This window comes from Rhinolophus hipposideros, assembly GCF_964194185.1.
Source record: "Rhinolophus hipposideros genome assembly, chromosome: 19".
Classification (NCBI taxonomy): domain Eukaryota; kingdom Metazoa; phylum Chordata; class Mammalia; order Chiroptera; family Rhinolophidae; genus Rhinolophus; species Rhinolophus hipposideros.
In genome coordinates, this window is record NC_138065.1 from 24,254,636 (window position 1) to 24,274,864 (window position 20,229).

General features: G+C 38.4%; 1 protein-coding gene across 1 annotated transcript in view; it reads left to right on the forward strand.

Annotated features, from left to right (window-relative positions):
- Positions 1-20,229, forward strand: part of ALG14 (ALG14 UDP-N-acetylglucosaminyltransferase subunit) — a 109,680-nt gene that overhangs the window by 39,130 nt on the left and 50,321 nt on the right. Inside the window, exon 3 of the mRNA XM_081026619.1 lies at positions 9,709-9,840. Coding sequence (XP_080882745.1) covers positions 9,709-9,840 — 132 coding nt within the window. The remainder of the gene's footprint in view (positions 1-9,708; positions 9,841-20,229) is intronic.

Sequence of the window (20,229 nt, forward strand, 5' to 3'; positions counted from 1 at the left end):
GAGAATCAAGTGGTTGTTGGTTGAGTAGTTTCTGTGTGCAAAATTTGGACTAATTTTATAAGGAATAAAAATAAGGAAAGGAAGTGCCCTTTAGCCTCAAGAAGTTTTTTGTTCAGTTAAAGAGGCAAAAGCACAAATACTGGAAACCTTAGAACTTAATAAAAGTTATTGCTGGGCAGTGCCTGTGAGAGAAAATAAAAGCAGCAGGTACTGCTGGAGCCTGGAGTGCAGGGTGCAGCTGAAAAGAGGCCTCTTATTTGAAGGCTGCCTTACAGACCAGTTAGACTCCCAGACTCTCTACCCTACCCTGCTAAAAAACCCAAGATTTAACCACTGTAAAGGTTGAACTAAAGAGGTTTTGACTTTGGGAACACGAAGCCAAACTGTGGATGGGGTAAGACATTGCCCTAAAAACAGAAGGCTTGGGGAGGGAATAACTACCCTTTGTCCCCTCAACACACATCACTTAGATCTCCTTTTCTGATTAGTTCCCAGAATGCTGCACTTTATCCCCCCAGGCAGGAGACGGAAGATTAGCTCTGAAGAAACTGATTTACTCAGAAGCATAGAATTATAGATTCTGATACTTAGGATTTCTCCCAGTGAAATCATCAAGTCCTGTTTTACTCTCCACGTGACAAACTTCTCAAGCGTTCAGAATGACAGTGGAACAGTGTCCTCAAACTGATTCCCATAGACCGTTTCTCAGAGGATGTGCTCCACCTCTGGAACGTAAGAAGGAGGAAAACTTTGGTCCTGGAATCTGGGCTCCATCCCCAGAGAGAAGCGAGGGGAGTTCCAAGGATGGCAGTGAAGGGAGTTCTGGTGTGAAGTCCACAGCATACAACAGGCCTACAGTGGATCAAGGGGACAGAGAGCTCCAAAAGAGATGACACCAAGAAAGCAATGATATGTTTGACCAAACTGAGAGTACTATAGGGAACTTCAAAACCATGTATATATATTGCTTTGATTAAAAAAAAAAAAAAAAAACAAGTGCTTTGAATGCAGGGGAGGGATAAATCTCTGGGCTAGAGTGTTGGGGTGGGGGTGCTGGCTTCTCCAAAAAGGTAGGGAAATACGAAGAGGGGAAGACAGCACGGGAAAAAGTAAGGAAGTTGGAAAGTGCAAGACGTACACATAGAGGGTGTGTTTTGACATGAATCGTGACAGAAAATTGGGAAAGAAGTCCTCCAAATTACAAGACAAATTATTTCAGTTTTAGAAAACTGAGGTCATCTTAGAGTGTTTTCAGTTGAGGAAAGGATTTAAGTGAGCTAATATATTTCAAGGCTGTACAGAGAGGGTAAAGGAAACATTACTAAAATGTGGATAACGGATGATTTTTGTTTTTGTCTTTGAACATGTCCTGTATTTTCTAAGATTACAATTAGAAAACAAAGTTATTTTTAAAAAAAGGTAAGAAGAGATAAAAAGTCCCAGTGGAAATAATAACCTACTGATATGAAATATTTATTTTCTAAATAACCCAAATACAAATCATAAACACTAATATTTTGGGACTAGTCTGCTTGTATTTGAAAGCACATTAGTTTTTCTGTTACTTTAACAAATAGGCATTCTTTTGAATTGCATCTCTTAGCCCATATACATGTCTGTATCAGTGACAGTTTAGTGACTGCAAGATTTATCTCAGTCAGTACCTCTGAAATTAATAGGACATGCTTGCTTTTATTTAACAACACCTATTATTTTCCACAAGGTGGGGTGCTAACTTCATACAGTGAACTAAGACAGTATATAACTGCTGACACTTTTAACGCTAATGCATTGGGTATCTCTCATAATTCCCAAACAATTCTAAAAGAAATGTGTGTAAACTATATAATTGCAATTGTTTTATTTTAGTTTCTAAGTTATGTATTACAACTCATGGTTTAACAATTACATTTTTAGAGTATGACTAATGTGTTTATGTATTTTTCCCCTTTATAATGGACCTTAACTGTATTCAATTATAGGTAAAGGTAAACAAAAATACTTCTAATTTAGAAGATCACTCTTAAGTGAATAGCTGAATAAGAAAATATTTGTAATTTTTTGCAAATAGAGATCCTGATGTGTCTATTTCAGTGAATAAATGATTACTTTGAAAACAGTACTACATCAGATAGATGTATACATGGTTCTAAAGTGTTTTACATCATTTACTCTTTTAAATTCCTTCCTAATTCTTAATTATTGCATCCTCCATCTCTACAAGAAAGGTAAGTTAGATTAAACCTTTTTTGAATCAGATTTTGAATCGATGGAATTGAAATAACTGTGATTAACATTGCAGTTTTCCTGTGTCAGTGAAACTCATATGGGATACTTACAACATGCAGAGCTACTGCAAAAGCCTCACCTTAACCCTAAACTGGCTTCATATTTTTGCACTAGACCATTTAAGGGAGAAGAAAGTCTCTTACAGCATACAGGAGAGAGAGAGAGAGAGAGAGAGAGAGAGAGAGAGAGAGAGAGAGAGAGAGAATTTGAAGCTTCTTTTCCCTAGAAGTCCCAGTAAACATCTCCTGCCTAATGGTCTCCAATTAGGTTGTTGCCCATCGTTCAGCCAATCTTTGTGGCGAGGGGTGAGGGTTATTCCTTGTTGCTTAAGCCATACCCAGCCTACTCTTGGAACTAGACGTTGGGGGTAAAGGAAACCAGACTGAAATCCCACCAAAAACATCTGGCTGAGAATTTGAGAGGAGTGGATTGTCCAAAGGAAAATTGGGCTATTGTGAACAAACGAAGGGGACAATAGAAGACTGGGAAGAAGACAACTAATATTAATTATGAAGGACTGTAGAAATTTGGGGGGCCAGAATCCCATAATTGTTTCCAGAATAAATGACTTTTTTTTTATTTTCCTGAAGCCTGAGGCAAGGAAGGGCTTCTCAAGGTAAAGTGAGGAGTGGCTGCAAGCCTTGGGGAGATGGGGAAAAGGGCCTAGAGCAGCAGTCTCGTTTGTCTTTGACAAGTCAGACTTGAGAGCCAGTTGTAGAGTCACTGTGACTAGTTGGAGATTCCTGATCACCGAGACCTCTTTACTTCACAGTGACAGACTGTGGTCCAGAGAGATGGACTCAATCAAGGTGACAAGGCTGATTATCAGCAGGACCCAGTCTGGAACCAATAGCTTCTTCACTCCTTCATGGCATTTCATCAGCTCCATGAAGTGAGCAGCTACCAAATATTTGACAGACATGCATATGAAAACATTTTTGGTGTGGTAGATTATGGTCAAACTGATTTCAGATTGATTGGTTGAACCATCCAACATACTTTGAATACATATTGTACTTTGCATTATTGAAAAAAAGTTATGTAAGCTGAAATCATTTTTGGTTGAATGAAGTTTTACCATTTTAGTTTTGTTTCCAAGATTCTGCAGTATTGTGGCATTCATTAAATAATAAACACATTGTACGTTTTAGTGTGTGGTAAAAGCAGAGTGACTTCATAGACCACTTGATCTGCTCTGTTGTGGTTTGTGATGCCATCTGGATTCCTTGGTGGAATTATTCCCATCTAAATCACTATAAACTTCTATGTAGTTTATCACAAATCTAAAGCCAGGTATGTTTGTGATTATTAGCAGTGATGTAATTCTGAAAGATACTTTAAAAGTTACAAGTTGTCATTACTATTAGAATTTAACTCTGTTTCACATAATTTCAGACAAACTAGAAGCCTGAAAAAATTCATTTTTCCACTTTATATTTTTATTCTTAAACATTCTACCGTTGTTGTCTATCTTGCTACTTAATTATGCAGCAATCAAGTATGTGTGTGGAACCCTGGAAGACTCTGTAGGCATACTTAGTACTGTCCCAGCCCCTTCTTAATTAGGAAGCTCAGATAGATAGATAGAAAGGGTGTTTCACTAACTATATACCATGTTTCCCCAAAAATAAAACCGGGTCTTATATTAAGGTTTGCTCCAAAAGACACGTTAGGGCATATGTTCAGGGGATGTCATCCTGAAAAATCATGCTAGGGCTTATTTTCCGGTTGGGTCTTATTTTCGGGGAAACATGGTAGTGGAGAGAGAATAAGAGCAAGAGAGTCTCATTTCTTTATCTTTTATATTATTGCCCATTGTGTGAAAGGGACTGGATCACTTCATAAGACATTCACGCACTGCGAGATACACATTGAGCTGCACAGAAAGAAAGGACTCAAGGAAAACTTACTTTCTAGGATTGTATAACTGACTTGGCTGCCAGGTAGGAGCAGTAGCAAAGCAGCAGAACTTGCCAGGAGGGACTTGGGGCCTAAGGTTCAAAAGAAATGTCTGCATATTTCTAAGGCCCTAGGTTTTTATTCTGGTTTTTACCCTAGAAAGGCATGGGAGAGAGCCATTGGTTACATTCGTAAGTGGGGTTGACATGCCAAACCTACAGTGCAGAACAGAGCACAAAGAACAAATAGGCAGGAGAAGGCAGGGAGCGAGTTCAGTTTCCATAGAGCCAGGGAAAGACACTAAGCTCTAGGGGTTGGAGGCTGTAGGTATGTAGGGTAGGTGAGTTGAAAAACAAAAAGGAAAAGGAAATGGGTCAGGATGGGTAGCTGCATACACACACACACACACACACACACACACACACACAACACACGTGTACGCGCATGCACACATGTATACTGGGGATGCCAAAAAAATGTATACACATGACTTGTATTTGTCATTTGTTATTGGTATGTATTGAGTATTACAATTTTAATACAGTGTTTTCCTTTCCTAAAATGTGTATACGTTTTTTTTGGCACCCTCTGTATATATGCAACAGGAGGCAGGGAGCACAGCTCCGTAGGAAGCTGGTTCAGCTAACTGTGTATTGGGGAAGGTAAGATCCTTGGTAGTGCACCAGAGATTCAAGAATAACCCATAGAAGGTTGGGTCAGGAGCATATTTCAGAACACATGGAAGACCTGGGTTCAAGTCCTGACTGTACCACATTTGAGTTCTGTCACCTTGGGGAAGTTCAGATTCCTCATTTGTGAAGTGAGGGGGTAGGACTGTTTGTCTCTTACCGTCCTGAGATGTTATGAGGTAAAGAGTCAGCATCTTCCCAGCACAGTCCACAGACTAGACTCCTAGAAACTGTAATGATAGTCATTTATCTATTCAGCAAGCACTGACTGAGCACCTATCATGTGTAAAACACCATTCTGCATACTGAGATTACAGGAATGAACATGATGAAATCCTTTCTTGTCATAGAGCTTGTATTCTTGGGAGAGAGGCAGACAAACACATAAATGAACAACTAATTTGAGGTGCTAATAATTGCTATGCAGATGGTAAAATAACACAGTGTGGTAGAGAATGACCATGTATTGGGGGAAGGGGCTGGTGGAGAAAACTGGATCCTCTCAGGAGATAATGTTCAAGCAACACCTGATTTGGAGGAAGGAAATAAGTGTTGAGACAGTCTGGGGCGGGCAAAGCAGACTGCTCAGAATGAACAGAAAAGGTGCTCAAGAAGGAATGGGTTTAACACATTCATGGAGCAGAAAGAAGATCTGTGTGACTGGAGTGAGTGAGCAAGGAACGACTAGAGCTGGAAGCCAGCACCAGGTTGGTTCCATGGGGCGTTGAAGGCAATTGTAAGGAACTTGAATTTTTTGTTTTAAAGATTTTATTGGGGAAGGAAAACAGGACTTTATTGGAGAACAGTGTGTACTTCCAGGACTTTTTTCCAAGTCAAATTGTCCTTTCAGTCTTAGTTGTGGAGGGTGTTGTTCAGCTTCAAGTTGTTGCTCCAGGTCCAGTTGCCGTTGCTAGTTGCAGGGGTGCAGCCCACCATCCCTTGCAGGAGTCGAACCGGCAACCTTGTGGTTGAGAGGATGCACTCCAACCAACTGCGCCATCCAGGAGCTCAGCGGCAACTTAGCTGAAGGTGCCGTGTTCAATCTTAGTTGCAGAGGGTGGAGCCCACCATCCCTTGCGGGACTTGAGGAGTTGAACTGGCAACCTTGTGGTTGAGAGCCCACTGGCTCATGTGGGAATCGAACCGGCAGCCTTCGGAGTTAGGAGCACGGAGCTCTAACCGCCTGAGCCACTGGCCCGGCCCCAGGAACTTGAATTTTATCCCAAGTGCATTGGTAAGCCCTTGGAGGGTTTTAAGGAGGAGAATGAAAGGAAAGTTCTTCTGTGCATTATTAAAAGATTGCTCTGGAGAGTCCATAGAGAATAAAGGGTAGAGGAACAAGAGGAGAAGTAGAGCCAAGTTAAGGGGCTACTGTAGTCATGGTGAAGATGGCGATGGCTTGGACCATGGGAGTAGCAGGCGCGTTTTGAATAGGTGGGTAGATGTGAAATGTAAGTAGAGGTTTTAGAAGAAGGAAATATGGGATAGTTCCCCCATCCTTGTCCCTGCCAACCGCAACATAAATCTTCATATCTATGCAGGAAATCTATTTATGATAGAATCTACTGTTCATTTGTCAGTTTCTGGCTTGGGAATGCAGGAATAAGAAGTTTAGGTGGCAAATATGATAGTTCAATTTGAGTTGTTATATACGAAAGCCTAGTTAATAGAAGAACAATAAAAAAATATTTGTACTTCTCAGCCCCAGGAGAATGGATTGAGAGCCAGTTTGGCAGCCCACAGTGTCCCTAAAAGGAAGAACTTTCCCTGTGTCTCTATAAGAATTCAGGAGAAGACTGACGATGCTTGTCATGTGGTCACTCTGAACCAAATGTTTGTTCTGGAGATAAGGGTAAAATGATGAATGAAGCAGTCTTTATGTCCTGCATCCCATAATAGGACATAAAAGAGAGTCAGGGACAGTTTCCTCAAGGCAAAGGTACAGAGTAACAAAAACGTCTATAAAGATACCTTCGTTTGGATTTCTCTAGATGCCACAACACCTGGGAATGACTGGGCCAGAATCATAACCAGTCCTGATTATAGCTGAAACTCTGTACTATTCCTTTGTCTTCAAAGGAACTTTTGCTAAGACCAAAATACAAACAGCCTATTGATAATTTTTTCATTGACTTTTATATATTTGATTATTTTCAAAAACTATATAAAGTAATAAAAACTCTTAAGATTTTGCCACAGCCTGGCTCTTAGTATTTCCTTTAGGTGACATAGGACATCAAATACCCCAGCACCAACTTCTGAGTGTGAAGCATAATCCGCGAGTCCTGTGCCTATCAAGATGGCCCCAGGTTCCCGTCCATTTGCCTGCACATCTTATTGAATCCAAATATGTTTTGAACACAAGTTCACAGACCCTGATCTGAAATCCTAAAAAGCTCTGAAAACTGAAAGAAAAAATTCCAAGTTCGTCACAAGTTTATTTTGCGAGCACAATCTGATTTGAATTGGTGTGAGGCTTATAGTCTTCATCTCACTTAGTGTGAATAATCATGTTTTGCTGCAAAAATATTAATATGTTTGGTTGGTTCCCCAAAACTCAAAGGGGATATTATGTAATATGTGGTATATGTACCATATTATCCATTCAAAACACTTCTGACTCACATGGTTTTTGATAAGGAACTTTGGCTGTATAGTACTATTTGCATATTACATGTTTTTCAATTAATAATCTCCACAAACTAGGCAAGCACAAACCTCAAACAAAAGTCCTTACAATTTGTCCTCGCTCTGTTACTGCTCCCTGTATAGTCTTATAGTTTGAGAACTATTCAGTATTATTTTCTAGTTCAACATTTAGTACCTTAATACTAATCCTGAAGGAAAAACAACATTGATTTAATAAATAATTAATAAATAAAAATAGTGTATACCATATTGAGCCCAGATCTCTCCTTCTCCACTGTTATAACATAGAATGAAGAGGAAATAACCTTTATCTTCATATGTGAAACAGAGTGGTCACATGTGCTGAGTACACTCATGCCCCCCTGGAGCATAACAGAAGCTTCCAGACACAATTTCATGCCTTTTTCCAAATGCTATAAAATTTAGGACCAGTAGTTCTGTGTATTCACTAGTTTAGGAAAAGCTTTTCTATTTTCAAGGAACATATTGTTCCTCCAAGCCAAAGTGGGGATGGGGAGGGGAATATAGTAAATATTCAATCCTTTACTCTCTGACTTAATCTGTATGGTAGTCAGGATCCAAGAAACCCCCAGTCATTCTTATCTCCTGCTATTCAAGCCCTCATGTAGTCGCTTCCGTATCAAATAGGATTGACCTATTTAACCAGTAAGATTTTTTAAGAAATGACGAAGTATGACTTTTGAGGTTAGGTCATGAAAGACATTGCAGTTTCTGCCTTGCCCCTCTAGGATCACTTGCTTTTGAGGAGGGTAGTTGCTGTGTAATGAGAACACTTAAGTAGCCCTATGGAAAGGTCCATGTGGCAAAGAAGTAAGGCATTCTGTCAGAAACCAGCATTAAATTGCCAACCTTGTGAGTGAGCCACCTGCAGCCGCAGACCAGCCTTCAGATGACTGAAGCTCCATTCAACACCTTGATTTCAATTTCATGAGAAACCCCATACCAGAATAATCCAGCTAAGCCACTCCTGGATTCCTAACCCCCAGAAACTGTGAGAAACAAGTATTCGTTGTTTTAAGCTGCTAAGTGTTGGGGTAATCTGTTATTCAGGAAAAGATAACAAATACACCTGGAACTTTGATTCAAGGAAGAAACATTGGTTTCTCTGATTATGAAAGTAATAATACATGCTTGTTTCAAATTTCAAACATAGATATATGTTACCTGGAAAATGAAAATATCCTATAATATCACCCACTTTACAATTTGTGGCAAATAGTCCTAGATTTTTCTGCATGAAAATACTAGTATGTATACATATGTGTATACAAACACACGCGGGTGTGTGATTTGTTAATACACATTGGCTCCTCTTAAACATACTGTCCTGCAACTTGCATATTCACTTTAACCATGTGCCTTGGCACATCTTTCATATATGTTCATATAAATCTATGTTACTTTTAAAATATCTCCATGTATTTTATTGTATGAACTTCTCCATTCCCTATTAGAGGATACTTAGGCGGTTTCCAATTTCCACAAATACAAACAGTGGTATAGTGGATAGCATGTGGGTAAATCCGGGGTTATATTTCTGGAAGCAAAAATGCTGGACCCAAAGCAGACACGTTTAAAATGCTGATAGATCTTTCCAGATTGCCCTCCCAAAAAGTTATACCAATGTATTTGCCCAGGGAATGTAAATGTCTATTTCCCTACACCCTCCACAACACTGGGTATCCACAATCTTTGTCAATCAGGTAGGTGAAAAATGACTCATTGCTTTATTTTGTATTTAACTGTTAACAATCTTTTCATATGTTTATTGGCTGTTTGTATTTCTGTTTAGGACTATCAGTCCATATTCTTTGCCCATCTTGGTACTAGGTTATTGGTCTTATATATTGATTTGCAAGAACTCTGTAGATCAACATGTTAAGCATTTGCCTAAAACATATTTTATAGAAAATTTTCCCCAACTTATTGTCAAAACTGACTTTAACATTTTGAATCATATTTTGGAACTTTTCTGTCATAACTCAATAATGTCTGTTGTATAAAACGTGAAAAAGGCTTTATAACTCAGTTTAAAAATAGCTAGATTGAAAATTTTAAATAATCAAGAAAGCACTTCCTATTATACCAGTGTTAACTGTTACTATGTTTAACTTTGGTATCAGCAGCCTAGTTGATTTGAATTTTTATTATTTCCTTCTAGTTTCCCAAATATTTTATCCACCGTATTCCCAGAAGCCGTGAGGTGCAGCAGTCCTGGCTGTCCGCAATGCTCACTACCTTGTATGCCTCGTGGCTCTCCTTTCCCCTGACTTACCGAGTAAAGCCCGATTTGGTATGTATGACCATCGCTCCTGTGGACTGTTCTTTAGTAACAGGACATATTGGTTTTTTAGACAGCTACCATTTATAAGTGTGCCAGTTACAATACTAGACCTTTTACTAAACATATGCTAAAATGTATCACTTAAAAGCACTTTGATGAAAGAGGGGAGAAATTTGTCTTCCCTATCTAGCTATAAGTTGAACTCAAAATGTGCCCCTTTGTCCTCCTGGTCTCATGACACTAACAGAGCAGTATCTTTAACTAATTTGTGCTCCTATTCACCTGTGATTCCTGAGCCAACATCATGTGTTTGTCAGCGTGAGAAGAGCCAATTTTTCATTCCTTTTCAATACTCTTCTTGTTTTTGTCAAGACTCTGTTACCAAATATGGTTTGCAGTGAGCAGAAGGTCATACACACTCAAGTTTTTATAGGAAACTAATACGGAAAATAGAAATATGAAAACTTAATTAGTGCACTGTGTGCAACCCTACCTTCCTTATCTATAAAGGTCTTAAGTTCTCTGTGGTCTTTAGGAGGAAGTTCTATTATTAAATTCTAAATGCACTTCAGCAGACAATGGAGAGCAGTGGATATGTTATCACAGTAGTGTACACAGTTCTTAAATAATACTCTCATTCCTATTTAAGGCAGAATTCATTAATCAGCATAGCCTGAAAGGAAATCCTTTACTTGCTTTCCATGTACATGAGTTTGGGCACAGTGGATATTGTTCTCATGAATAGATGAATAGAAATTCACTTAGCTACAGTGATTTTGAAGGATCTCTATAATTTTGGTCATTACCTTTCACCAGCTGGATGGCAATTCAAGTCCCTCCGTTGGATGAGAATTTGAAATCTACATTTTCTACATGAGTAGCTTAGGTTGATTTTAAAAGAAATAATTTTACACAGTGAAATGCACAGATCTTAAGTGTATAGTTTGATCACATCTCTATCAAGATATAGAATGTTTCCTTGACCCCAGAAGTTGTTCTCCTGCCCCTTCCCAGTCAGCCTCTAGCCCCAAGTAACCACTTTCTGATTTCTGTCACCATAGATTAATTTTGCTTATATTTATTTTTAAATTTTTGACAAAATAAATTTATCTCAGTCTCCAAACACATTTGTAGTGTGTGGAATTCAGATGTTTCCTTAAAGGATCACTATTGTCCTGAAAGGTTTATTTATTTCTAAAACTCAGGAGACAAAATCAAAGGGAGAAAAGGGGTCTTCATATTTTAAGCTGGAAACTTCAAGTTTACATTTACCAAATCACTAGAGGCATGGCCACTTTCACTGGCAACAGCTAGGTTGAGTATGATGACTTTAGGACTCTATGGTGTTAAGGCTCCCTGTGTGGAGTCCTTCTCCTGTGCAGCCAGCAGGCAGGCGCCGTCTTTCCTATGTTGAACCCTTCCCCCATGCAAATCTGAATCTGAATTGGACTGGTGAGCTCCACCCTGGTGGCTTGGGACCCCGCCACACCCAACTCACCCAAAGCTGGAGACACTTCCTGGTAGAGCAACCAGCCCCACCCACATTGCACACTTTCTTGGACAATTATTGTGTTTACAGGCCCCAGGTGGCTGGTGGCTGGTCTCTGTGGACTCTGAGACTTGTGCTGAGTAGCTCCAGGTTCAGCACTGACACCAAACCATAATCTACATTAATCTGGTGAGCAGTCATTCCACCTTGGTGACTCCCTGAGACCCTGTCTCACCCAACTCATATACCACATGAGGATTTTTCAGCTAAACCTTATCAGAGTCAGCAGGCGGCAGCAGGCCTAGGGGGAAAGGAGGGTTCTGGCTTTTTGTAGAGCTACCCCAGGCTCAGTACTAGTAGCAGCCTTCCTTGGTTCACTGCATGACCTCTCCCACGTGCCTCCAGGTTTTGCACAGGCAGCGACCAATGGTGGATCACTTTGTAGCTCCTACCAGGTAGACCCTGGCTGGTCACAAGCAGTGGGTGACCTGGGCCTGCAACAGAGCCCTCCCAAGAGGCCCAAAACCAACATACTTGGAGGTTGGCTTCAGACCATAGCAGAGCACCACCCAATTAGCCCCACAGGCAGCACACACAAAGAGTGGTGTTGGCAGGCACCAGATCCTGCTAAGGTGAATCCCATTCCATTGGGTCCACCCCCACATAGCAGTCTATGAGCTGTGGATGTGGCCAAACCCCACAGCCAGTCTGCCTGAGAGTCAGTCTCACCCACTGATGTGTCAATAGCAAGCAAAGCTCAACTACGACAGAAGGGCACATACAACCCACACAAGGGACACTCCTGGAGCACCCAGCGCAAGTGACCAGGGAGACTATGCCACTGGGCCCCAAAAGGCACCTACAACATAAGGCCATCTGGCCAATACTAGGAGATATAGCAGATCAATACATAGAAACAAACACAGAGAGGCAGCCAAAATGGGGAAACAAAGAAATACATCCCAAATGAAAGAACAAGAGAATACTCCAGAAGAAGAACTAAATGAATGGAGGCAAACAACCTACCAAATACAGAGTTCAAAACAGTGGTTATAAGGATGTTCAAGGAACTTACTGAGAACTTCAACAAAGATCAAGAATAAAAAGGGACATGGAAACCATAAAAAAGAATCAGTCAGCAGTGAAGAATACAGTAACAAATGAAGAATTCGCTAGAAGGAATAACCAGCAGACTAGATAAAACAGAGACTCGAATCAGTGAATTAGAACACAAAAATAGCAGAAAACATCCAATCAGAACAGCAAAAAGAATCCAAAAAAATGAGGATAGCTTAAGAGACCTCTGGGACAACATCAAGTGTAACAACATTCTCATCATAGGGGTAACAGTAGGAGAAGACAGAGAGCAAGGAATTGAGAACCTGTTTGAAGAAATAATGACTGAAAACTTTTCTAACCTGGTGAAGGAAAATGACATACAAGCCCAGGAAGCACAGAGAGTCCCAAACAAGATGAACCTAAAAAGGCACACACCAAGACACATTATAATTAAAATGGCAAGAGTTAAAGACAGAGAATCCTCAAAACAGCAAGAGAAAGGCAACTAGTTACTTATAAGGAGTTCCCATGAGACTGTCAGCAAAAACTTTGCAGAACAGAAGGCAGTGGCAGGAAATATTCAAAGTGATGAAAAGCAAGGACCTACAGCCAAGAGTACTCTATCCAGCAAGGCTATCATTTAAAATCTAAGGACGGATAAAGAACTTCCTAGATAAGAAAAAGCTAAAGTAATACCAAATAATTATTACAAGGAATGCGAGAGAGACTTCTTGAAGGAGAAGAAGGAAGAGAGGGAGGGGGAGGAGACAACGAAGAAGATATATGAATAAAATGTCAATAATTACATATCTGTCAACAATTATTTTCAATGTAAATGGATTAAATGCCCCAATCAATAGACATAGGATGGCTGGATGGATAAAAAAACAAAATCCTTACATATGCTGCCTGCAAGAGACTCACTTCAGATTGAAAGACACACACACACTGAAAGTAAAGAGATAGAAAAAGATATTTTGTGAAAATGGAGACAAACAAAAATGCTGGGGCAGGAAAACTTATACCAGACAAAATAGATTTTAAAACAAAGGTTGTAACAAGAGACAAAGAAGGACCTAATAATCCCACTTCAGGGTATTTATCCGAAGAAATCCAAAATGCTACTTCAAGGGGACATGTGCATTGTTTACAATGGCCAAGATGTGGAGGCAGCCTGGGTTCCATCAATATATGAATGCATAAAGAGAATATGGTACATACTCGTATATACAATCGAATATTGCTTGGCCATGGAAGGGAAGTGCTCTTGCCATCTGCAGCAGCATGGTTGACCCTGGAGGGTATTGTGCTGAGTGGAATGTCAAACAGAGAAAACAGATACAATGTGATTTCACTTGTATGTGGAATCAAAAGAACAAAGTAAACTACAAAACAGAAATAAACTTACGGATACAGAGAACATTTTGATGGTTTCCAAATGGGAGGGGTTTGGGATAGTGGGTGAAAAGGGGAAGGGATTAAGAAGTACAAATTGGATGTTACAATGTGGTGATGGGTATGTAGGGTATCGCATAATGTAGTCAATAATATTGTAATAACTATGTGTGGTGTCAGGTGGTTATTAGATTTATCATGGTGATAGATGGGAAGACGGCTGGGAGCAGGGTGAAAAAGGAAAAGGGATTAAGAAGTACAAATTGGTAGTTAAGACATAGTCATAGGGTTATAAAGCATACGGAATATAGTCAATAATATGGTAATAACTATGTATAGTGAGAGGTGGGTACTAGACTAGTCAGGCGGATCACTTCTTAAATTATACAAATGTCTAACCACTATTTTGTACACCTGAAATTAATGTAAAATAATATTGAATATCAATCGTAATTGAAAAATTTAAAAAGAGGGGAAAGGTAAAGAGAAATAAGTGGTCCAAAATTCCAGATATAAAACAGGTAAGTCATGGGAATGTAATGTACAGCATAGGAAATAAAGTCATTAATATTGTGATAGTGTGGTATAGTGTCAGGTGGTTGCTGGACTTACCATGGTGACCACTTCTTTGGGCATATAATGTTGAATAACTATGGTGTACACCTAAAACTAATATAATATTGTATGTTGTATATTTTTAATAAAAATCTTTCTTAAAAAGAGATTGTAATCTCCTGTGAGACCAGTAACCAAAAAAACATGTAACCAAAAACAGATCAGTGGTTGCCAGTGTCAGGGATTGGGGAAAGAATTGACTACTAAAGGACTTGAAGGAACTTTTTTGAGTAAGAAACTGCTCTCTATCTTGATTGTGGCAATGGTGGTGGTTACTTAATTGTATGCATTTTTCAAACTCAGACGTGTACACTAAAAGATAAATTTTACTGTATGTAAATTACATCTCAATCAATATGAATTTTTTAAAAAGTGGATTAAAATATGTGTAATTGCCAAAAGCATCAAAACATTTGGCTTTCCATAGCCTTATATACGGCATTTAATGATCTTTGAGTAAAAGTGATTAGGTGAGTCGTTTCTCCCTGCTTTCTTGACACTGAATCACTTCAGTGTTTATAAGGCCTAGAGAAGTGGAACAAATATTTAAATTGAGTTGACAGCATTTGTCTAAAGTTTCTGGCATAAAATTCAGCACCTTTCTATTAAAAATCTGGGTCAGGGAGCAGCAGAAGCAGCCAAAAATGGCATATTTCATCAAATGAACTGAGCTTTCTGGTCATTTCAGTCTCCTATTATTTTTTGTTTATCTCTGTAACCTTGGAAGCAAGTGAATAGTTAAATTTGGAATGCTATATTATGTGTTTGATTTGTAGGTGAATCTATTGTCATTGAAGTGGTAGCTATTAAAAGTATTATCTCAAGTGCCTGCTGTGTGCTACTTTTCACTTGGATATCTAATAGGCATCTCAGTCTTTTTTGGTTCAAAATAGTAGATATTTCCTCCTCTTCCCCAGCTTGGTAGATTTGCCTGAGTCAGGTGTCCAGTAGACATCATTGATTCCTCTGTCCCACACCTTATTTCGCATGTTCAGTAGGCAAGTCCTGCCAACCATGTCTTCAGAATTTGTCACCCAGTCTGCCCATTTCTGCCCATATTATCTACCACCTTGCCATCCAAGCCCCTAGTGCATGTCTCCTAATTTGTCTGGCTGTAGAAGGAAGTTCATGATGCTCTGCAACTTTTTCACCACTTAACAACCAATGTTGTTTTTCAAAAATGTAAATTAGGTTCTGTTACTTCACACTTAACATCCTCTAGTGGCTTTCTGTGCTCTTAGAATAAAGTCCAAACTTCTTAGTGACCTGCACACTCCAGTCCCAACTTGCTTCTTTGACGTCTTCTCCTTTCTTCCCCTAGTTAACTATGTGAGAGCCAGAACTGCCTTTTTTTAAAAAAAACAAACCTAGCTGATTCATATCTCAGAGGCTTTGTACTTGTTGACCCCTGTGCTTGGGACTCTGACCTTGATCTAAACATGACTAGCTCTGAACTCAGGTGTTACCTCCTCACAAAGACCGACCCTGACTACTGGCACTTCGTCCAGCTCAGCTTCATCCCCCTCATACTGCCCTGCTTTAATTTCTTTATAGTACTGATCCCAATAAAAAAAATTATCTTTCCACACGCTTGTTTATTTTCATTCTGTAAGAACTGTGACTGCCTGTTTCACTGTACTTATGCCATAGTGCCAGACCCATGGTAGCCTCTCAATATATATCCTTAATGAATATTCCAGTCACTGTGCTGGTTACTCAGTACAAGCATGAGTGAAACATGGGCCCTGCATTCGAAGAGCTTACACTCTGGTGGAGACAACAAATGGGAAAGTAATTATAACACAGTATGTCAAGTGCCTTAATGGTGGGAAGTGAAAATCACTCTGGGAGTATTACAAGAAGTCAACAGTTCATATATTCACAGATATTTCTTGAGGACCCTGCTCTGTGACAGGATTTATAGTATATTTGAGAGATATAAAAGTCAGCACCGTAGATGGCAATCTTGCCCACAGCTGGGTGGTTACATGTGATAGATCCTCTGTGCAGAGTTGGGTAAGGTTCAGAGTGGAGATAACGTTTAAGCAAAGATGGGTAAGAGTTGATCAGTCAGAAAAGAGAAAAAGGTCATTTTAACAAGAGTGCACATTAGTAAGTCCATTGAATAAGAGTCACATAATGTACATAAAGTTGAAATATTTAAACTATGCTTTTATTAATTAGAATTTTACATAGAATATTTTAATGTTATAAGAAATTAATGGGACCTGGAACTTGAAATGCCAGTGCAGTGATAAGGTAGTCATTTTTTTTAAGGCTAAATATATAAGTACTGTTAAGATGACATATTTGGCTTTTTTTCTGTAATCCCCACAGACTTCTTTTCATTAAAATCCAATGGAAGTTAATGGAAATGGCCACTTCAACATTTTATTGATTATCATTTTGATTCATGTGAATGGATCCATCTAAAAGTCATATGTTTAAAATCTTTTAGAAAAATAACATTTATTGAACGTTTCCTATGTGTCAGGCACAATTTCAGTACTTTACATATATTAACTCATTTAATTCTCCTAACAGTCCTCTGACATAGTACTGTGTTCCTCCTTTCTATAGATGAGAAGCTCAAAGTTCAGAGAAGTCTAAGTACCACAGTCACAGAGCTAGTCAGTGTAGCATAACTCCAGTTCTCTTTAGAAATGCATCAGATTCTTCCAGTAATTAGCTAACTTGCTCAATTAAAAACTTAACTAGTACTTTTGTAACATCTGCATTGTGGCAGGCATTGAAAGTGATGAATGAAATATAGCCAATGTCCTCAAGAAGCTTAATATGTAGTTAGCTTCAAGAAAAATAGAGTCAAGAAACAACAAACAACAGGTAGACATGAAATGGAGAGTAATTCTGTTGGGGAAAAAACCAAGTACATTTCTATAATATAATACATCATCTACATATCACATTGTGTGCTCACCACCCAGAGTCAGTTCTTCCATCACCATGTATTTGATGTAATTTTACTAACTATTGTCACCCCAATAAATTTAATTTAAAAACTATTTAAATCAGAAATAGTTCTTTCATCTCTGCAGCCTACAGCTTGTTCTGCTACTTGAGAGCCTTTTAAAAAGCATTTGAATACATCCTTTTTAAGCATTTTTTTTATTTGAAATAACTGTAGCTCCTAAGACGTTGCAGAAATAGTACAAAGAGTTCCATGTACCCCTCAACCCAGCTTCCCCTAATGGTGATGTCTTATATAACTTGTATAATATCAAAACCAGAAAATTGATATTAGCACAATACTGTTAACTAGACTTACAGGTCTTATAGTTTTCATCATTTTTATTATGTATTCATGTGTTATTGTCTGTGTGAGTTTATGTATAGTTCTACGCTGTTTTATTCATTTATTTATCTATGTAACCACCACCCAAATCAGTATATATAGCTGTCCCATCAACCACAAAGGAACTCCCTTGTGCTACCTGTCCCACGGCAACCAATAATCTGTTTTCCATCTCTATAGTTTCAAGATTGTTCTATAAATGGAATCATGCAGTATGGAACCTTTTGAACTTGCCTTCTTTTTTTTTTGCTAACTATAATATACTTGAGATCCATTCAGTTTTTTGCATGTATCAATAATTCCTTTTTATTGCTCAATGGGATTCCAGTGTATGGATGTATCAGTTTGTTTAACCACTCACCCATTGAAGGACATTTGAATTATCTGCAGTTTTTTGCTGCTATGAGTAAAGTTTCTATGAACATTCATGTACAGGTTTTTGCATAAACATGTTTTCGTTTCTCTGGGTAAATACCCAAGAATAAGATTACTGGGTCTGATAGAAAGTTCAAGTTTAGTTTTATAAGTAACTGTCCAACTATTTTCCATTGTGGCTGTCAAAATATTTTCCATTGTGGCTATACCATTTTATATCTCACCAATACCATATGAGAGCACCAGTTTCTCTGCATTTTTTCTAAGCAAAAGTTTTTACTTTTGATAAAATCTAATTTATCAGTTTTTTTCTTTAATGGATCATACTGCTGTTGTCATGTCTAGAACTCTTCACTTAGCCCTAGATCCCAAAGATTTCCTCATGCAAGATTTTAGATTCTTCTAAAAGTTCTATAGTTTTATGTTTTTCATTTAAATCCATGAATCATTTTGACATAAGATGTGAGGTTTAGATGGAGGCTCATTTTGCCTATCAACGCCCCAGCACAATTTGTTTAAAAAATGCTTACCTTTCTTTACTCAATTGCTTTTGCCCCTTTGTCAAAAATCAATTGTAAATTTAAAAAAAAAAAAATTGGTCAGGTGTATTTGTGTTGATCTACTCCTGGAATCTTTGCTCGATTGATCTCAGTGCCTGTCCCTCTACCGGTACCACACTGTCGTGATCGTTACAGCTATATATACTAAGTCTGAACTTCCAGAGTGGTATCTCCCACTTTATTCTTCTTTTTCAAAATTGTTTTAGCTATCCTAGTTCCTTTGCTTTGTCATGTAATTTTTAGAATAAGTTTCTCTACATGTACAACAAAATTTTGTTTTTGGTAGGAAGTGCATTGTATTTATGTGAGGTCTGACAATTAGGTTTGCAAACTTGTTGCAGCGATGTTGCTAACCTTTTTTGATACCAGAGGGATTATTCATTATGAATTTGTACCAACTGGACAAACAGTTAACCAAGTTTACTAATTGGAAGTACTGAAAAGGCTGCGTGAAAAAGTTAGACGACCTGAACTTTTTGCCAACAATTCATGGCTCTTGCATCACAACCATGCTCCAGGTCACATGGCACTGGCTGTAAGGGAGTTTTCAGCCAGTAAACAAATAACTGTATTGGAACACCCTCCCTACTCACCTGATCTGCCCCCCAATGACTTCTTTCTTTACCCAAAGGTAAAGGAAATATTGAAAGGAAAGCATTTTGATGACATTCAGGACATCAAGGGGGTCATACAACAACAGCTCTGATGGCCATTCCAGAAAAAAAGTTCCAAAATTGCTTTGAAGGGTAGACGAGGCACTGGCATTGGTACATAGCTTTCCAAGGGGAATACTTTGAAGGTGACCATAGTGATATTCAGCAATGAGGTATGTAGCACTTTTTCTAGGATGAGTTCGCTAACTTAATTGTCACACTGCTTCTGTTAGTTTGGGGGAGTTTGACCTCTTTACTATATTGAATCTTCCAATCCATGGATAGGTATGTCTATCTATTTATTTAGATTTCCTTTTATTTCTTTCATCAATGTTTTGTAATTTTCAGTATATAGATCATGTACATTTTTTTAAATTGGTACCTTGATATTTCACTTCTTTGGATCTGTTATAAATTATAAATAGTATTGTGTTGTTAACTTTGGTTTCTACATGTTGCTAATATATAAAAATACAATTTGATCTTTGTTTTTTAATCTTATATCTTGTGATCTTGCCGACCTCACTTATTAAATCTAGGAGTTTTTAAAATAGATTTCCTAGGATATTTTACATAGAAAATCATGTCTTCTCTAAACAGGGAAAGTTTTATTTCTTCTCTTCCAACCAGTGTATCATTTGTTTCCTTTTCTTGCTTTATTGCACTGACTAGGACTTCTAGAATAAGAGTGATGAGAGCAGACATTTTTGTCTTGTTCCCAATTTTAAGGGAAAAGTGTTCATTCTTTCACCACTAAGTGTGATGCTGCCATAAGTTTTTTTAGTGGATGCTCTTTGTCAACTTGAGAAAGTTTGCCTTCTGTATTAGGATTATCCAGAATGGATAGAATAAGATTTTATTCGGTCTTTTTGTTCTATTTAGGTCTTCAGTTGATTAAACAAAGCTCACCATCCTAGGGAGAGCAGTCTGCTTTCCTCA